Source organism: Micrasema longulum, unplaced genomic scaffold, assembly GCF_059751315.1.
Source record: "Micrasema longulum isolate JH-2025_06_02 unplaced genomic scaffold, ASM5975131v1 h1tg001432l, whole genome shotgun sequence".
Classification (NCBI taxonomy): domain Eukaryota; kingdom Metazoa; phylum Arthropoda; class Insecta; order Trichoptera; family Brachycentridae; genus Micrasema; species Micrasema longulum.
In genome coordinates this window covers 37,770-58,279 of record NW_028278618.1, presented here as the reverse complement: position 1 = coordinate 58,279, position 20,510 = coordinate 37,770, and the positions used below count along the sequence as shown (strand labels likewise).

The following is a 20,510-nucleotide window of genomic DNA, read 5'->3' as shown; positions in this document are numbered from 1 at the left end:
ATATATATGTGTTATGATTTCACATAAAATAATAAAGAAAGTAAATGGCCCATGCTCTGACGTTAAAACTTTGTGGACAATTTTTTTCCAAATGGCACTTACTAAATGTAATTTAAAATGGTATTTTTTTTATAGGATGTAATTTTTTTGTTAATGATATTGTTATAGTTTACAAAAGTTGTAATATATTTTAATTTGGAAAAGTGATCGTATTTTTAAAAAAATATTTAAAAAATAAACAGTCAAAGCAGAATTTGATTCTCAAAGTGCATTTCTTTTTAATTGAGAAGAAAAAGTGTTTTGTTGTAAAATATTTTTGACAGTTGTTTTGCTTAATATATTAGGGATGCAACATAAATTGAAAGTGCTATTAAATAAAATTTATTTTATAGTTATGAATTACATATTTTACATACATATTTTGTTGGATTAGCTTAGTAGATAAACTAATATTTTAAATATGTATTTATAAATTTAATTCACAAGTTGTTAATGCTATGCGTTTCAATCTATCTTTGTAAACCGTTTATATTAAATAAATATTAAATTATTTTTTGTTTTAATAATTTTAAAATGGTCAAATTGTATTTTCGTTCATAAATGCTGTCCTATAAACAAAGTTAGAATAGTGCTTTTTGTCTTCAACAAAACTTTTATTTAGTCTGAAAAATATGAATTAGAAAAGTGGGACAAGCTGGAACCACACATCAATAACAACCAGCTTTATCTTGGAAGCTCTTGCAGCACACAAGTAAATATTTTGGTAGGTAGGTACTTTAGTAAAAGACCACTGTACATTAAAAATAAACATGTTCTTGATAATTATCAATATGAACAATTGTTCAAAATTATACTATATGTTCATATTTGTTTAACAGAATTAATTTAAGAGTTCTCCTCACGAGGGAAACCTGTTATAAAGTTATTAACCTGCAATGTTATTAAATATTTAAATTAGTTCTCATAAACTATTATACCGTCTGCTTAGAGGTAAAACTCATTATTTGCAATATTGAGCAAAAATGAGTTGAGTGTACAAAATTCATTGTCTACATTCAATGTATATGTAAAAGTCATTATCTGCCTAAAGTGGCGGCACAATAAAATGAAATCACACAAAAATCATTAATTACATTATTTTGAACTTTTGTGAGAAGTAAAATTAATTATGATTTTTACTTGTTGAAATCGATATAAATTTTGAAGGTAAAAGTCACTAAATGACTTAATGAATTTTACTTGTCAATGATTTAAGATGTATCTATTGCTTCCTCCTGACAATGGCTCACTAAACGCCATCTTTTGGGTGGGGGGTAAGTGAGGACAAGCGGGGGGATATCGCTTTCTCTCAAATATCAGCGCGATAGAGAGAAAGCTACAGGGATGGGCCATCTAGTGGGCCATTGGCCATTCAATAATTAATATCACAAATTGACAAGTCACTTTTTTCCTGACAGGTGAAATTCATTAATTGAGATTTTTCAATTTTAAAGCAAAAACAAAACTAAAATAAGGTAAAAAAATTAACAATAATCTAAAAACAAATATTTACCACAGTTGCTAAAAAAAATAAATTATTTCATTGAAAAATAAGTAAAATATTTTAGAAAATGTAAAAAAATATTTTGAACCTCATCATCTCGGAAACATGATTTATGCAAATAATGAGTTTTACCTCCACGCAGACGATATATTATAAACTCAATTAATAAATCAGCAATGGATTATAACGCTCAAAATAAATTATTAAAAGACAGTGATATTTACCTTATTCATATACATATTATATAATAAACCAAGAATAGTTATCTGTTGTAAAATCTAGTTCTATTATAATGAAAACAAATGAAGATCATTTAAAAATAATTTTAATACGAAAACACACAAATAATTGAAGTACAAATATAAAAGGCCTTATAAATATCAAAATAATCAATACAATTGAGGTCATATCATTAACTTGCTGGTAACAAAATTCTTATAAAATAATACAGGTACCACTGAATAGATAATTTAATATATCTGTGGTTATACTGATTTAAAAAAAAATAGTGATTAGGAATTTTAAAACCAACATGAAAGGTTGTTTATCTTTATAAGTGGACTTCTTACTTCTTTAAGTGGAATTTCTATACTATCACGGACACATGTAAAATAAATAAACCCGTTATTCCTTTGAAAATCGTACCTCGTATTTGTCAAATATTGCGTTGCCAGCAGCAATTTGAAGTAAAGAGATAGCAAATCACATTACAGATGTAAACATTTTCTAACTTCATATTTCTACATAACTCGTTGCTTTAGTTACGTCACTGGCGTCACATATCTGTTCTGTTTTTAACAGTTATGTACATTATGGTGTAATTTAAGTACATGATATCTCCGCACATGACAGCATTTTTCTGCGTAGCGTCATATCTGATCACTACGAAGGTTCGTTAAAGAATAAAGGCGAAGCCTTGAAAATGCTATTGAAATCTTGCTTGTGATATGTCTATTAAATTATACGTCGTTAATCATGGAAAGCTTCAATTTTAATAGTTGACAGAAACTGATGGTCACTTCACTGCATATTTATTATTTAGAGAAACATTCGTTCTGTTTCTGTTCTGTTCGGTTCTGTTTCTCTAGGGTTAAGGTCTTTGTATTACTTTTCAGACATGCTTTAGTACGATTACCATCTCTACAAAGCTGATTTGAAATATTCTTTAAAACAAAACGAACTTGATTGATGATGATTTAATCTTGGTTTTCAACATTACCGACTAAGCTGTCAAATAAAGCATCAGTTAAATTTGTAGTTTTGACCGGAAAATTATTTGGCAATATTTTATTTACAGCGTTAACATCATTTTCATCTTCAGAATGTATGGTAGATAAATTGAAATCGAGAGGAATTATACTGGTTATTTGTGTACTGGTTGGAATATCCATAGAATCTTCACTGTCAGACAAAATAAAATGTTTCTTCTTTCTTTTGTTTCTCAGATTTACTGGGGGCTCATCTTCTTCCGATAACTGCATCCTAGAAGTTTCGGCATGTTCGTTATCTTCCGATAACACTGACTGTGTCTTTGAATTTTCGCTGTCAGAGTGATCATTCGAATTCAAATCATTTTGCTTTTGGAAGGAAGCATGTTTATTAGTGCCTTCATCAGAGTCATCAGAATCCGACAAAACTTGCTTTTTATTTTTCTTTAAAACTCTTATATTTGAGTTTGAGCTGGATTCATTAGAATCTTCAGGCGCAGAATTTGAAATTATATCTATGTTAACAGTTTTTTCTGCTTGTGACTCGCTGTTTTCAGTTTTATGTTTTTTACTGATATAAGGTGGTTCATTATCATCCATTTCTTCGTCATCTTCACTGACTATACCTCTTTTGCGTTTATTTAGTGGAGATTTATTGGTATTCGTATTTGAAGTATCCATTCGACGTATTCTATTGAAAAAATCATCCGCATCCTCATCAGACGATGATGAATTCCCATGATTGTTTTCATTATTTGGACTGTCTTGATGTGGCGATAATGTATCAGTATTGTTTATTTCTTGATAATCATTTGTTTCTTCCGGAACAAGAAGAGTTTTTTCAATAGCCTTTGTAATGGTTACACACCTTTTGCGTAGTGCTTCGAAGTGGATATGTCCTGGGATTCGCCAATAACATTCCTGAGTAAAAAAGATACATTAGAGTAATGGTAAATAATAGAAGTAACAAGTTAGTGAAATGAAATTGTAACGCATAACAAAAAGTTAAGAAAAATATATAAGTACAAATGTTTTTACTAAATTCAGGAAATGCGACAGCTTGTGATGGCTATCTTCAAGGCTCATGAATATTTTTAATTAAAAATATACATTTTGATGATTTTTTATTAGGATCTGAAATGTTAGCAGTATAAAACCAACATGATATGGTATAATGGTCATAAAAAACATATTAACCAAACAACCTAAGAAGATTGAAGAGTAACCTAACATTTCAAATATCAAAAACATTCTCAAATTTGTGGTATAACATTTTACATTAATTGGTTTATAAATTTTTATAAACCACATTAATTTTCAGTTCAAAATCGAACGGTCGATACGTAACAAAAAAATTAAAGCGATTTTAAAGTTAATACTAAAATCCTACTGACCTGTTCGTCACTTGGTGGTTCTAATCCCAAACATTCGAGGGCTTGCAGAAACAGAGAATTTTCCATGGCTTCAATACATTCTGACATTATTGGCACGAGAAGAACATTTTCTCCTCCATCGCATCCTTCCGCTTCTTGGTCTAATGCAACTTCTTCCAATGACTCGCAAACCCACTTCAGAGCTTCAGTAAAACCTGGAAGTAACAATAACAATAGGACTGTATTGCACGGTTCATTTACCAACTATAACAATAATTTATGAAAATAAAAACCCAATAACAAAAAAAACATATTTTATATTGGGTCGATGAAGATATTTTATTTTAGAATAGGCGTATTGCGTACTTTGTATTGAAACGCAGCATTTTTAACCTTTTCCTTACTGTCCTAAAAACACCCGCGCGTTACGGTGCTGTGTAGTCACTACACATTTAAAAAATAAGAGATTTAAAAAAGTAAAAATAGAATATTTATAGAGAATGGCTTAAATTAACCATAATTTAATTCAACCATGATATATTTTCAAATCTAACTGCTGAAAATATGAAAAAACCATTGGGTATCGCTAACGACTCGGGCGAAACGTGCACCCGCGCCAACTTCCCTAGAACTACTAATACTGAGCTATTACTGAACTACGTGACTGACTCAGCGACGGGCGTAAATTCTTTACCCTTTTCTTCATACGCAACAATGCGAAACATTGGTAAACTGTGAGTATTATTTATCCCCGATTTCCGATAAAATGCTTTTATTGTGCCTAATAAGTACTTATTATTTAATAACAAATTATTTCAGTCGATTCGTAAATATGAAATGGAGGAATACTGAAAATCTAAACCCAATATTTATTATATTTATAAAGATATTATAGTTATTAGACGCAATGTGTACTAGCTACCGAGGTTAATAAAATATAACAAACGATACATAATATGCTAAATACTTTATTCTGTATGAAAGTTATATTTGAAGCACTAACTTTGTGGTTATTCATTATAATAAAATAAATAAAACAACTTTGTTTTTAACCACTAATTTTTTATTATTTTTTTTTTCCACCGACCGGTTTCAAAGCAAACAAGCTTCTTCGTCAAGGTTTATGTAACTAATGAATTGATTCCTATTTTATTTTTATCATGTTTACATGTTTATGATAATCATGTTTATGTTTATCATTAAATTGTAATGATTGCGATTCAATCTACATTGGAAACTTTGATATTAGAGTAGAAGACTAAGAAGACAACTTTAAAAAATAATTAAGGAGTGTAAACCATTAAAATTGAGATAATTATAAAAAAGAAAGATTAATAATACCCGCGTCTACACATGAAATCAATATTCCAGAAACTGCAGAGCTTGACACATTTGTTTTAGATTTGGAGATACTTTTCTTAGCAGGTCTTTTTGTTTTGGCTTTGGAACTTCTTTGTGTTCCTTGCGAGACTGGAGATTTAGGGTTATCTTCTTCAGAGTCTGAATTTTGGGTATGGTCACCTAAAAAATATAAATTATAATAAAATAATAACAACACATGCACTTGTGATTGGTCATTTCATTGTATAAATCACAATAAGCAAAATAAAAAAAAGATCTACAAGAATAAACAAAATTAATTGTGTTTTGTGTAAAGAAAGTATCCAATTCCAAATATTTTAAAGAGTAATTGTATATGAGTACAATATGTATGTTTAAGGAATCTAATTTGCACCAACTTTTTATTTTATTTTTTAAAGAAGGTGGCTAATGCACAAAGGAAACACTACCGCTAAGATGTACAAACGCCTGGTAATGGAAAGAATGTTTAAGTGCAGGTTTTAAAAATTTGAAAAATATGGCTAAGAGAAATCAAAGATTGGGGACGGTAAAAAAATTGGCGATGGGAAATTATACAATTTAAAATGTGTGCATGCACTTATGCGGTTATTCACATACACTAATTTGTCACTACAAACGTGCAATGTTCAGCGCTAACTAACAGGTATTTAGCAAGAATATTTAACCGTAACAATTTTGATGTGAATATTTAATAAGCATGGTCTATTCATAATCAAATTCAAGAAATATTGTAATTATGGTTTTTTATGGAATTTGATTATGCCACGTCTTTCTCAGTCTTTCTCACTTTCTGCATCTATCAATATTAACATTGTAAATCCCTTTAACCGTTTTCTCTGCGTCCATTCGTTCGACATGTCTAAAACTACTACTTTAAAAAAAAAATCCTGTTTACTATTTTATTATTATTATATGCTATAGTAGTTTATTAATAAATATGAATTGAATTACAAAGACAAGCATTGTACGATTAAACAACGTACTGCTATTAAAAAAAGTACATTATACATACTAGATAAAGTTTATACATTTAAAAAAAAAAATAAAAGTGTTAAAACCTGACAAAACGGAAAAATATGAAATTATAAAAACTGACCAAATAGAGAACTATTATTTTTAATAAAACAAACACAAAAATACTTTATTTAAAAAAATACGAAACTTGCTTAAAAAAAATATTTTCATACTTAATTTAACAGAAACTGTACAATCCTTTTTTAAACTTAAAATAAAAAATGGTAAAGGCAGATATAGATTTTTTTCCCAAAAAAATCACTAAATCAATAACTATCCTGGCAGCACTCGGATAAATAATCCAATAACAAAGCTGTCATGGCGGCAGCTCGTCTTATCGAATTTTCAAAGGCAATTAATGGCCCTTTCTGCAACTTTTCTGCTTCACAATATTGTAAAACTGCGTAAGCAATTGTTCTAACATCAACACGCACTACTTTTGACGATAGCGGCATATTATTTAATGAGTAATAAGAAGAAAATATAGAAATCACGCACAATGTTTTACCCTAAAAATCTGGATACCATTTGAGAATAAATTGAAATTTTATGTTAAAACTGTATGTTTGTGTTTTTTTGCAATTACGTGATGATATTACTTCATTGCTAATAATTTTATATGACTCATCGAATCACCTGCTAAAATTCATCATTATAACACAAAACAAAATGATAAGGTTGGTACTGTGAATGTACACCTTAGGGCTTTCTTAATATGCCACAATCGTGATGTGTGCGAGTGTGCGCTGATAACACATTGTGTTAAAATACGTTTCTAGTGTCCATACAATAAAAAAATGTGCTTGGTATTCGCATAAACACACTGTAAGACTACAATGGTGAACTAACACGGTGTGGTCTCATTGCTAATACAAATCATTTGCATACAAAACAAAAAAAACTATACAAAACCCCTATACATCCAGGAAACATTTACAGAATATGCCCAATACAACACGAGATTTTGAGTTTGTCGACTGATTGGTTATCTGGCTACTATTGTGTTATGACATGAAAACTTATTAAAGAATATATGAATATTTGTCGCTTACCGTTGCTTTTCTTTGATCTTTTCTTTTTGCATTCCTTCTTATCGAATATAAGACCAAGTTCTAGAAGTCGGTCCACAAACCTGAACTTGGGGCGTTTTAATGGCATCCTGGGAATTAAGCCACCTAAAGGATCTGATGAAGAAAAGGCAGAAAAGGAATTATTACAAAATAATTCAAAAGGAGCAAGTATGTATAAGGAGCCAGCAGTATTAAACATAACTAAGCTGACTACATATTTAGCTGTTATAAAACAATCATGAATTTTGCATTGGAATTGAACTAAAAATGTGATTATTTAAAAATAAACAGATATTTTAAGTTTGTTTTTTTTTTCATTAATACCTATATAATAATATAATTCAAACATATAATATTAGAAATCAAACACTGATTTGAGTCTACTGAACACTTTATTTTATTTTTACAAATATAAAAAATATAAAAACAAAAATTTTGTGATATTCGTTTGAAAATACCCTACCCTAACAAGGCGAAATTTAAATTTTTATATTTTTTAGGGAATATGGAAGTCCAGGCATTTACAGGGCTTATCACCTGTACTTGGATAGTTTAAGTGGCCACTTTACAGACTGTGATATTTACAATTCTGCCTATGTTTGCACATCCATATTCCTTCAATTCTCACATCTGTTGATTTTTGTGATGTTTAAGAGCTGAAATCTTTATTGATGCGGGTTGGATCTGACTGAATTATTTCACCTGCTAGGCAATGCCTGAAAATATATTTATCAATTTTTGTACTTCTTCTTGGACCAGTTAGTTCAATAACCAATATTTTGAGTTTGTTCAAATTTGTATTGTGTTTTGATAATCATAATAACTCCCTAGGGGGTGAAATCCAGTCCATGTCTACAAAAATTTGGACAAACTTAAAATATTATTGAATAATATGAACATCTCCCTGGGCACAATCCATGTTAAGGAATAATAATTGACATATTATAATGAATTGACTAAGGGATAAAGAATAAATGTAAAAACAAAAACATAAAGAGTGTAATTTTTTTCGAATGACACCTCCTATGTTGATTCTGCCAATAATACTAATTAATCTTTGTATTTTCATGAAGAATTCAATTAAAATAAGTAAGTTTTACCATTTGTATGGGCTAGTTCTTTCCATAAGATCCTCAATTGCTCATCCTCGTCTTCCCCAAACTCTTTGGGAACAGCTTGTTTAGCGTTGCTCTTTTTAGTCGGGGCCCGGAATATTAAACCCAATTCCTTCAATTTCAATATAACTCCACGCCGAGTTCTATTTCGCTCTACTAAATTGTCAAGGATCCAATCGATGACATCTGAAATGAAATAATAATATTGAACCAATAAAAAAGTTAATTGATTATCCGCACAACATGTTATAGAAAGTAAATAACATCGATGATCTCGGGTAAAATCCCATCTTACATTTTACCAGTTTTATGCAAAACTCGTGATTCTAAAAAAAGTTAACTTTACAGGAGAGTAAAGAAACATTTTTTTTTTGTTTGAGTTTGAACTGACAATGTGTTAAAAAATTAAACATTGAATATAATAAATATATATATATATCTAAATTTAATGTTTAGTGAACAAAAACAAAAGTTGATTATTATAAAATCATTGTTCTTAGTGCCAAAACCTCCAAACAAAATTCTTAGTTTTATAACTTCTGTATTTACTTGTTTTTAGATTTAACTATCACATTAAGAACTGAATACCGCTTAATATCCTTTCATCTACATTGATCATGTTTCCTTATCTTTTCTCTATACTCAGACCCATACGTATTAATGCTAACACCTTAGATAAAAAGAATAACCACCCACCAATCCAACTTTAGTTTCTACCGCTGATTTGTTCATTTGTTTTTTGTATAGACTCTATGATTATACTGTGAACAGAATTCTGTATTTATAATATTATTTTTATATCACCCTTTGATGGGAAGAGAGTTCAGCCAAAACTGGAGTTATATTATTTTGATAGAATAAACATATATCGCCCGTCTGATGGCAAAACGATGCATCTATAGATGCATCGTTTGTAATAAGACTTAAAATATTCTACTCTCTGAGATCTATCATATGGTATTTAAGATTATTTTGTATAAGGCTTCCTCGCTAATTCGCAACTTGGTGTAACTATAGAAAAGTTCCGATTTAAATTCCATAAAACATTTTAAAACCATATTTCTTGAATTATTACCATAAAACACTGGTGCATAATAATTAAGTAGATCTATCTTTCCCGCCTTTGAAATGGAGCTGGCGTAATTTGTATGCTTATTTCTACCCTTCCCACTAATGGGCACCAGTCAGGCGCACAGGTAGAACTACCTGTCCTGAATAAAAAGCGTTAATAGCAGATACACAGAGCAAATACATGTCAAATCTTTTTGGTGATATAGCTTCGATAAATTGAATATCTGTACTTCGAACTGTTCACAAAAACTTACTTTTGCAAAATGACAGATTAGTGACTTATGGTTGTTATACTTTTAATGTCTTACCAATATCAGTGGTAGGGTTGCTCTGATTTTCATTGTACAGTTTCCTTAACTCCTCTTCTTGTTCTTCACTCCAAGTTACATTTCCTTTTCTGTATATTTAATAACAAAAAACATGGTTAAAGTAATGTTTTAAACATATGTGGGACAGCAAGTTCAATCGGAAATGAATACCCACTGCTATGTGACGGTGCAGAAATTGAATCATACATTTCCTGAGTGTAAACAATAGATATGTCAAAACACCCAAACCACTAATGACAAAGCGCTAATACAAGCAGATAAAAAAACCGTGAGAAACACGGAATTTGTACACAACCTCAAAATCTCACCAGGAAGTAAAATAAACACTGGACAATAAATCTATATAATAATGAGTGGAAGCATCTTTAGTTAGTCAGTCTGGTCAGCCTCAGTCAGTTCCAGTATATAGTTAGTTAAGTTCCAGCATACAGTCAGTTCGGACAAGTTCAGTCAGTTCAGTCAGTTCAGTCAGTCAGTTAGTTACTCTCACTATCAATCTGTTTATAAAACATGTAATATATATGCATCAAAGCATTTCATAGTTTTCATTTGTCACATGCAACTGCTTATGAGGTCCTATTCATCCATCAACATCAAATCCTGCACATACATTATGATAAGTAAAAAAATGAGCATACTTGTTTTGATTTTCGGCTTCATCATAGCCATTTTCTATAACATAGGCATCTTGCGAAGACTTCCAGAAGAGAAGTTCCATGAAGACTTTTGGATTTTTAAGACCCACTTCTGTGAACTTACGTATGATGAAAACTATAAATTTCTGCATCTCCTGAAAAATTTTACAAGAAAATAGGAAAATCAGTTACATATTTGAAAGCACTCAAGTCTAAAAAAGGCACACTAAAAAAATGTGCTTCAATAATATTTTACTACCGTGAAATGGTCCATCACTATAAAAAACATTATTTACGATAAAAATGTGAAATATAAATATGATTTTTAAATCATTTCTTTATAAAGCATTTATATCCTATTATAATAAAACAAATTTTGTTTTAATGTTCCTTATGAAAAGAATAATACATTTTTAAAAATACAACCATCATTAAGATTAGAGAAAAACAAATAATAAGACTACTTAGGGAGGAAAAGCAATAATGAAAACTTTTTTAACACAACTGTTTTAAATGCAATTGGCCCTTTATAGGTTTAAAGGCACCTATTATGAATTAATGAATGTAGTCTGGTGTAAAAATAATATGGGAGTCCAAAAAAAAGATAAAATGTTAGGTTTATATTGATTTGCAAATTTAATCAAATTAAAAAAAAAAAAGGAAACTTTTTGAGAAGGAAATAATAAAGAATAGGTGTTGTAGTTTTTTTTTGACGTGTCATCGCCTTATGTAAACTCCTTATGGGGTAAAATTCAGTGTTTGTCAAAGAAAATATTACTGTCAGAACTAACAAAATATATAAATACGAAACACATTAAGATACATAATATGTATACCAAATAAACGATTGGATTATTTTTAAGGTATCGAAACAAACTGGCTAGAGAGAAATCAGATTTTATTGTCATAATCTCACTGGCAATAGAACTATGAACCCCAATGCGCGAGCCAAGTATTTAAATGTTACAAATATATGTACATGGGTCCCTTGGCGAACTTACGGTCTTTGCTAATTATGTTTTTTACCTTATGATGCATCAAGTTGGAATCGAGAATCCTTTGGAAAGTTCTGAAGAGGCATGCTTGGAAGAGCATCGGAGGTTGCTTGCAGTCCCAGGCTATGCGGTGTAACATTTTGATGGTGCAGTGATTGGTATGAGAGCTATTCTTGTCAAACGTCTGCAGCAGTATAGAGCAAGCTTTTACAATTTTAGGAGTGGCGAACCTGGATACAAAAAATGATAAAGTTTTTTTTTTAATTATCAAACAATTACCAGGATATTAATAATCTTTATAATTTTCACATTTCAACCAAATGATGCACATTTTTGGTTTGTCTACATGTATACAAAAAAGTGTATTTCTCATTATGTCAAAGTCTAATTGAATATGGTGAAATTGCGTGGGGTGGAGCCAGGAAAAATGCTATCCAAAAGTTAGAAATTGCACAAAAGTGTGTTCTCAAGGCTTTACTCATGGTCCCTATCAGAACATCTACAGCGGAGGTGTTTGAACGAGTAGGTGTTCTGAACGTCGGGCAACTGTATGCTAAGGCACTTCTCGTTCACACTCATAAACATGGCGGGAATAAATGTTACAATACTAGCTATGAAACGCGCCTTAAAAAAACCAGCTATACATGGCACCTAAAATGACCGCATCATTTGATCAAAGGAGTCAAGTATACCTTGCTCCACAAATATATAACAATATACCATTTGCCAAAAAACTAGATAAAAATTTTGAGCAATGTAAAAAAAATGGCAACTTGAATTGGGTCCCGAGAACTGTCTTGAGATAGTCACCTCACTAAAGCAGTAGAATTGTTTATATAAAATTATTTTTTCATTTTATGTATTGTATTTTTATCCACACGGTGTCTCGATGAATGCATGTCATATATATTTGGCATTTGTGTGAATGTTGGGTAACCGGGAACTTACCAATGTAAAGGTACCTACGACAGTAGCTTGTCATTATACCTAATAATGTTTGCACAGTTTAATATGTGAGCTATACTGAGCATATTATTCAGTTTTTTTCCTACTGTTATTTATGTATTTACGAGTATATCTGTGTGGATTTAAGTATGAATATGTATGTTTTTTAGACACCATAAGTATACATCGAATAATGTAAATGAACGCCTCGACACAGGTTGTGCCCAGTGAGGTATTCATATCTAAAAACAAAAGTGTTATGAAAAAGTGAAATAAAAAATCAACAAAAAAACAAATATGTCCAAAATCTGCAAAGGAAAAGGTTTTATTGAGTTGAAACATAGTTCATTTAGGAATTGACTAAAGTATTGCGGGTAAACACATAAATATGTAGATATCATCTTTATTTCCCTATCTGCACCCAAGCGTCTATAGGGCACTGCACTGGTACTGCAATAGCAACATAATAAAAACATAAATTCATCTCCTAAAATCATATGTAATACTCCAAAAAACTAAATACAAAACTGACATTATATTACCAAAATGTAAGAGGGGTCCGAACTAAGCTTTAAGAACTTACATCGTCTGCTTCTATACTACAGCATATGTACATTCTTACTGAAACATGGCTTGGTCCTGAAATTAAATCTTCAGAACTTGGTTTTCCTAAATATAATGTTTTTCGATTTGATCGAAACGTGAATACTAGTAACAAAACAAGGTGGCATCGCTATAATTGTATCCAAGAAATACTCGTCTACTAAGTTATCCACGAAATATTTATATTTATATTTAGAACATAAGATTTTCTTATGGTTATTGTTATATTTTATTTAGAGATGTTATGTTTCTTTTTTACTTTTTGTATTATATCTTAAAAAAAATTTTTTAGTTTTAATTTTTCTATTGTTTTAAACTATGTAATACATGTTTATTGTGCACTATTTCTGTGATTATTTCTGTAAATTATTATTTTTTGTAAAAGGTTCTTTGAACTGTTGATAGATAAATAAATAAATAAATATCTGGATCAGTTTTACTACATGGAAGGTAGGTGGTCAGTTTTATCCTTCAGTTGCTAGTCCAGCGACAATTATATATTACAGTGCAAAACCACTTCTAAAACAATTGTTTGCCAGTGCTTTGTTTACTAATCACTTAATTTTCAAGTCCAAGTCTTAATTATTTGTTACCTATTTATGAAATCATCAAAACTGAAGTCGGCTTCTACAATATGAGCACTGCGTTCTTCCTCTTCTTCGTCTTCTGAAAACAAGAAAAATATTATCATTTAAGACTCGACAGTTCAATCATCGTAGGATTATCAAAATACATTATTATGGTACTTTAATAGATCAGCAAGAATGAACAAAGAATTAATGAAATATTTAACGAAATTATATTTGGTAAATTAATTTGAATCGGGTTGTGGTACCATGCCAAGTGTCGCGGACCACGGATCAAAGGTCCGAGGTTCGAACCCCACTCTACCCCAACTCGATTCCCATTTTCTAATTGTGAGTTATTTACAACTCCTTGAAAATGGCCCCATAAATTGAAATATCTGGGTAATTTATAAGGACGCCAATATTTCTTTAAAATAAAAATAAACAATTTTTCATAATAAGGTTCACTATAAAACACTATTCAAGTATTACAACATTATTAAGATTTTTAAAAAGTTTTTGCATGTGTCAACATATTTCAAAACAATCAAACGTTTTACCAACCCCTATCCTGTACCCTTTTCGCTATAAATATATAAATACATTTTTTTACTTACGCACCCACACACACATGCCTACATTCACATTAGAGATGGGCATTTTGGTTATTTAAAAGGAGTAGCAGTAACAGTTACAGTTGCACAAGTAAAACTGTTTCTAAACAACAGTTTGTGGTGAATGTTACACAGTGTGTAAAGTGGCCACTTAAACCAGCCAATGACAGGTCATAAGCCCTGTAAATGCCCAGACTTCCATATTCCCCTCTTTAAGGTATTCTCCATCCCTGTTGTAATTTGTTAATCTTAATGACTCCCGAGGGGGTGAAATCCAGTCATTTGTCTACAAGCATTTGGACAAACTGAAATATTGTAATATTTCTACTTATTGTTGTGTAGATATAAAAATAAATAGATGTAAAAGTCCCTAATAAAATAAATCAAATAAAAAGGCAAAACAGCAGTCATCAGCCATCTCGACTGCTGGATTTAGACCTCTTCTAGTGTTTTCTTATCTTCTTTGCTTTGGGCTTTTTGTGATTTTAATCTTGCCCAATTTCTTCCCTCAACAAGGATATTAATACATTGAGTTTTTCTACGGACATTTCTTGGTGGAACTGCATTTTGATTTTAATAATAAAAATACGTATATAGTTTTATTACTCATTTATTTATAAATTTTTACCAGTGACCGGGTTTCGTCGTGACCGACATCGTCAGACTAAGGATAATAATACCTGCTGATGGTAATGCCAATAGAAAAAGCAATGTCTTTACTCAACCGTATCTCTTAGGATATCGACATCTTTCATGTTAGTGAAAAAAAGTTCAGAAAGGATAGCATCCCTTTTCAATAATTGCTGGGTATTTTGTATATTTAAATTTTAGTATAAATTTTTTGTGTTATGTATGCCTTGAAATATTTTTGTGATGTACACATAAACGTATATAAATAAATAAATTGAAATGATATCATCAGCTAAACTTTTTAGGAACCGTCCTACTGCTCTTTTATTATCTCCGGGATCCACTTTAGAAACATATTACAACAGAGATGAAGAATATTTAAGAGAAGGTAATACAGAAGTTTAGGCATCTACAGGGCTTATGACCTGTCAATGGCTGGTTTAAGTGGCCACTTTACACACTGTGTAACATTCACCATTCTGCCCATATTTTAACATCTATCTATCCTTGAATTCTTTCATCTGTTGATGTTTGAGAAGTTAAAGAGCTGAAACCTTTATTTATTCCACTTTAGAACTCTGAGTGCCCATCTCTCTGTTCCCTGTCTTGCAACATGACTTGCCTATTGCCATTTCAATTTACCAATACGATCTGTTATATCGACAACTTTAGTCCGGCGTGATACGACCCCGAAATGAAAAAAAAAAAAAATTAAAGAAAAATCCATGTAACTTTGTTTTAAAAAAAATAAATAAAACGTAATTGTTCACTTCTCAATAAATAAAATAATTTACCTTCGTCTTCATTGTTACATTCCTCTTCGCTCTGGTCTTGGGGAACTTCTGAAAAAAAAAAACGTCGTTAAATACTATTCATAATTCGACCATTTAAAAAAACATTTATCTAATATACTCGTAGCTTCGAAAATAATGATAAAAAATTTAGTCATGAAAATAAATAATAGATTATTTTACAAAATAACAGATGATTTTCGTTATTTTCTTAACAATAATGTTGAAACGGTGCTTCAATTATTAATTTGTTTATTGTTTACTTTTTAGCATGAACACTTGACAAATTATCTACTATGTTCAATGTTTATTTTTTGTAAATTTATTGACATAATTTTAAGAATTCCACTCGTCCAATTTTTTGTGCTTTGTAGCTGCAAGACGATTGGTAATCTTGCTTCAATTTGTAAATGTTATCAACCAGGAAATACTTAAATTTTGTAAATGGGGTCTAGAATTTCAACAGTCCTGCAAGACTTGTTATAATCTAGCTTATTTTTGAAAAAATATTTTAATATCATTCAAACACTAAACTTCATTGTTAAATTAAAACATAACCGTCCATGCGCTCTGCAGCTGAAAGACGTGCTGTAATCTATCATATATCTGTTATAGTTAAAATAGATCATAATTAGACACGAGGAACAAGAATTCCAATCGTCCATGGGCTCTGTCGTGCTGAGATATTTATTCATTGTACAGCGCCCTTGAGGCGATTTTCACAAAAATGGCGCTAAATAAAGTATCGAACGATAACAACAATAAATATACCGAGAGTTTTTAAAGGCATCGGGATGATTTTTTTTATATATAGTAATAGATAAGTAAGAAAATATTAGCAGAATTGAATATATAATGGAATTATCTTTCTAGTCTATTTAAATATTATTGTAGGCATATATTTTTTCAACAGATTTAAGGTATCTTTTTGATTTTATTTTTCACCATTGCAAGCTGCAGTGCTTGAAAAAATTTAAAAGCTGAATTTTAGACTGGTTTTTAATTTATACAATATTATGAAGCAACGTTTTAAAATGTTTTAATTAATTATGATTTGAGTCACGGTTGCCAAAAATGTATTTATAAAATGTCATTTTATTCACAGTTTCGTATTTGTACTAAAAAATAAAATAAAAAACCTAATTAATTAAAAATAACAGTTGTTCTTTAATGGGGAGATAAGGAACATATTAATTTAATTAAAAGTACATTATGATATACATATTAAAGGATTAAAAAGGTGGAATCAGGTAATGAGTTTGGAAGGAGAGAGAAATAGGAACCAAGGAAAGAAAAGGAATGAAAATATATACGAAAATGTGTAATTCACGAGGGCGAAGAAAGACTGCACTTTTGCTTGACTATCTTGCTGATAAAAATACATATTTAAAATTATCGAGGACGCTAAAATACGTAGTTGGAAAGAATTTTGTCAAGGTCAAACAAAAGATAGCGTTTGGGATCGAGTGAATCACATTATGGGTACGTCAAACACAAAAATTGTTCCTGCTGTTCTTAAAAGTGGAACAAATTGGTGTGCAAACGTAGAAGATAGTGCTTCGCTTCTTGTTAATACATTTTATCCTGACGATGATATTATCAATGAAAATCAAGCTCACAAAAACTTAAGAAGTGAATTAAGAAATAATTATTATTCTTTTGAAGACCCTCCTATTACCAATGACGAAATGGTTTATGCGGCAAACGGATTAAATAACACAAAAGCTCCGGGAAATGACAATCTCAGTGGAGACATCTGTTGCAAAGTTTTATTGGAAAACGCTGAAATTTTTCTATCGCTTTATAATCGTTGCCTAAGCATAGGTTACTTCCCAAAGTCTTGGAAAATAGCGAAAACTATTATAATACCAAAAACAGGAAAAGACGATTATCACGAAATAAAATCTTATCGTCCAATTGGTCTATTACCGGTTTATGGCAAAATTTTTGAAAAAATACTTTGTGCTAGAATTACTTGGTATTTGTTAAAATTTGAAAAAATATCCAAAAACCAATATGGTTTTCTTCCACAAAGAAGTGCCGAAGATGCCCTCAATGCAGCAACTTCTTTTATTCAGAAGGAAAGAGACAACAAAAAATTTGTCCTGGTTATTTCTCTTGATATTAGAGGGGCGTTCGACCATGCGTGGTGGCCTGGCATAATGGCGAATCTAAGAAAAAAGGAAATACCTCAAAACATATATATGGTTTTAGTTAATTACTTAGAAAACCGCATTACTGAAGTAGAACACTATAACGAAAAGAAACGTAAAATAAATACCAAAGGATGCATCCAAGGCTCTGTTCTGGGCCCTACTTTATGGAACATAATAATTGATGAAGCTTTGGAACTTTTAGAAGGACATATAATTTACAAGCATGCCTTTGCGGATGACATACTCATAGCCATAGCGGACAACGACCTAAAAAATGCAGAGTCTCAAGCCAACAGTCTTCTTGAAATTCTAAGCCAATGGGGAACCAAAGTCAAGCTTTCGTTTGCTCCAGAAAAAACTAATTGTATGATCATCACGCGAAGAAAAAACTTTCAGACACCAATTCTTTATATGAACAATATTGCTATTGCAAATGTCACCAATTTTAAGGTCTTAGGTGTGATTCTCGATGACCATTTAGCCTGGAATGCACATCTGGATCACATTTGTAATAAGCTTAACAATATTTATAAACAACTATCACGAGCCGCCAGGGCTACTTGGGGACTAAAGAGTGAGATTTTACAGATATTATACAAATATATAATAACGCCAATTGCTACTTACGGCGCAAGTGTATGGGGTGATTCAGTCACGAAAAAAAAGAACATTAAAAAGCTGAGCAGTGTACAAAGAATGATAGCCATCCAAATTATAAAAGGATACCGAACTATTTCTACCGAGGCATCGCTAGTAATCGCTGGTACTAAGCCCTTAGATATTGCGATAACTGAAAGATCTAAAATATATCATGCAAAACGATACGGATATGTAGATGACATTCCCGAGGATAGAAATATTCAGCGATGCATAGATTATAAAGATCTACGACACCCAGGAGTCTATTAAAATAAATATAATTATTGATGTTGAAATCACGAGCAATTTATATGAAATAAACATTTTTACCGATGGCAGTAAAATGGAAGGACGAGTCGGAGCAGCATTTGTCATTTTTAAAAATAAAGTTGAAACTGCTAAAAGACAAATAAAGTTGGCAAATGAGTGTACTGTCTTCCATAGTGAACTAGTAGCTATAAGAGAAGCTTTGAAGTGGACACTAAAAAATGCCAAAAATTCGACAATTATGCTACATAGTGACAGCATGTCAAGTTTACAAGGATTGAATGATCCAAAGTCCACAGATCCAATCATTTACGAAATTAAAGAGCTTGCTGAAAAAAATACCGAACATGTAAAAAACGAAATTGCAATGACATGGATTAAAGCACACGACGGCAACATGGAAAATGAGCGAGCGGATGAATTAGCGAAAAAAGCTTCCAAAATGAGAACTATCCCTACCTATGACCACATTCCAATATCATATATTAAAAAAATAGTGCAAGAAACATCATACGATACTTGGAACAAAAGATATTTATCAAGTGATACAGGCAAAATAACGAAATTGTTTTTCAAAAATATAAAAGATGCCGAGATATTGGATACTTTTGGGCGGACTTACGAGCTGACTCAAATGCTTTCAGGTCATGGTGCTTTTCGAAAGTATCTTCATAGATTTAAAAAAAGAGATAACGATTGCTGCCCTTGCGATGGACTCAGCTCTCAGGACGTCCTACATATATTACTAGATTGTCCTATGTTTGATGCCGAGAGGTTAAACTGCAAACAAATGTGCGCACAATTCAGACAAATTTTTGAAAACCCAGAGGAAGTTATAAAAAATGAAGCTACTTCCGAAAAATACATTGACTTTCTAAAGGCCATAGTTACAAAAATGAAAAAAATTAATGAGGGAATCGACTCAGGCCCGTGAAAAATAACTATTGTGCAAAATATACACACCAGGAAAAAAGCTTTGTATGCATAAGCAAAGCAATGAATAACGGGAACAAGAGGGAAAAAAAAAAAAAAAAAAAAAAATGGAAGTCAGGGTTCTAAGGATATATACAGTAGTGTTTCAGGCGTTTTTTAAAGGTGACTAGAGAACGTGCAGTTTTTGTATGAACAGGTAGTTTATTCCAATGTCGTTGAACTGTTATCTATTCATTGTATATTTTTTACTAAGAATTCACAAAAAAACTTTTTTTTCCTACATACTCGTATATTATGTATTTTTACCTACCTAAAGATATTATATTATTAAAGATGTATGCATATTTTTACAATTGTAATTATTTTTTGGTATTGTAATTTCGAATACGTAATTAACAAATTTAGTATCGTATTTAAATGTTATTTGTAATGTAAAGGGTGACGGGTCTAGCTGGACTCGTCTAACTGGACACGCATACATAGATTACGTATTTATTTTTTATTTTGAATCTTGAAATATTGTATGTCCAGTTGTCTGTCAGTGTTCCATTATAAATAAATAAAACATTTTCGCTCAACACAGATTTTTACCTAAGGAGCTGAAATGCACTCAACATAAAAAAAATGTACGTTTTACATGGAAATGTATAA

At 30.8% G+C, this 20,510-nt stretch overlaps 1 protein-coding gene across 1 annotated transcript; it reads right to left on the bottom strand.

Moving 5' to 3' along the window:
- Positions 1–1,851: 1,851 nt before the first annotated feature.
- Positions 1,852–18,274, bottom strand: LOC148275397 (protein timeless homolog). The gene is made up of 11 exons (XM_088235754.1): positions 18,265–18,274; positions 15,868–15,915; positions 13,857–13,929; positions 11,747–11,945; positions 10,724–10,875; positions 10,065–10,153; positions 8,671–8,871; positions 7,553–7,684; positions 5,466–5,645; positions 4,146–4,339; positions 1,852–3,672 (listed from the first exon to the last, which is right to left on the bottom strand). Exons 1-11 carry the CDS (start codon positions 18,272–18,274, stop codon positions 2,740–2,742), a joined length of 2,211 nt encoding a protein of 736 aa, XP_088091880.1. The 3' UTR covers positions 1,852–2,739.
- Between the last annotated feature and the right edge of the window lie 2,236 nt (positions 18,275–20,510).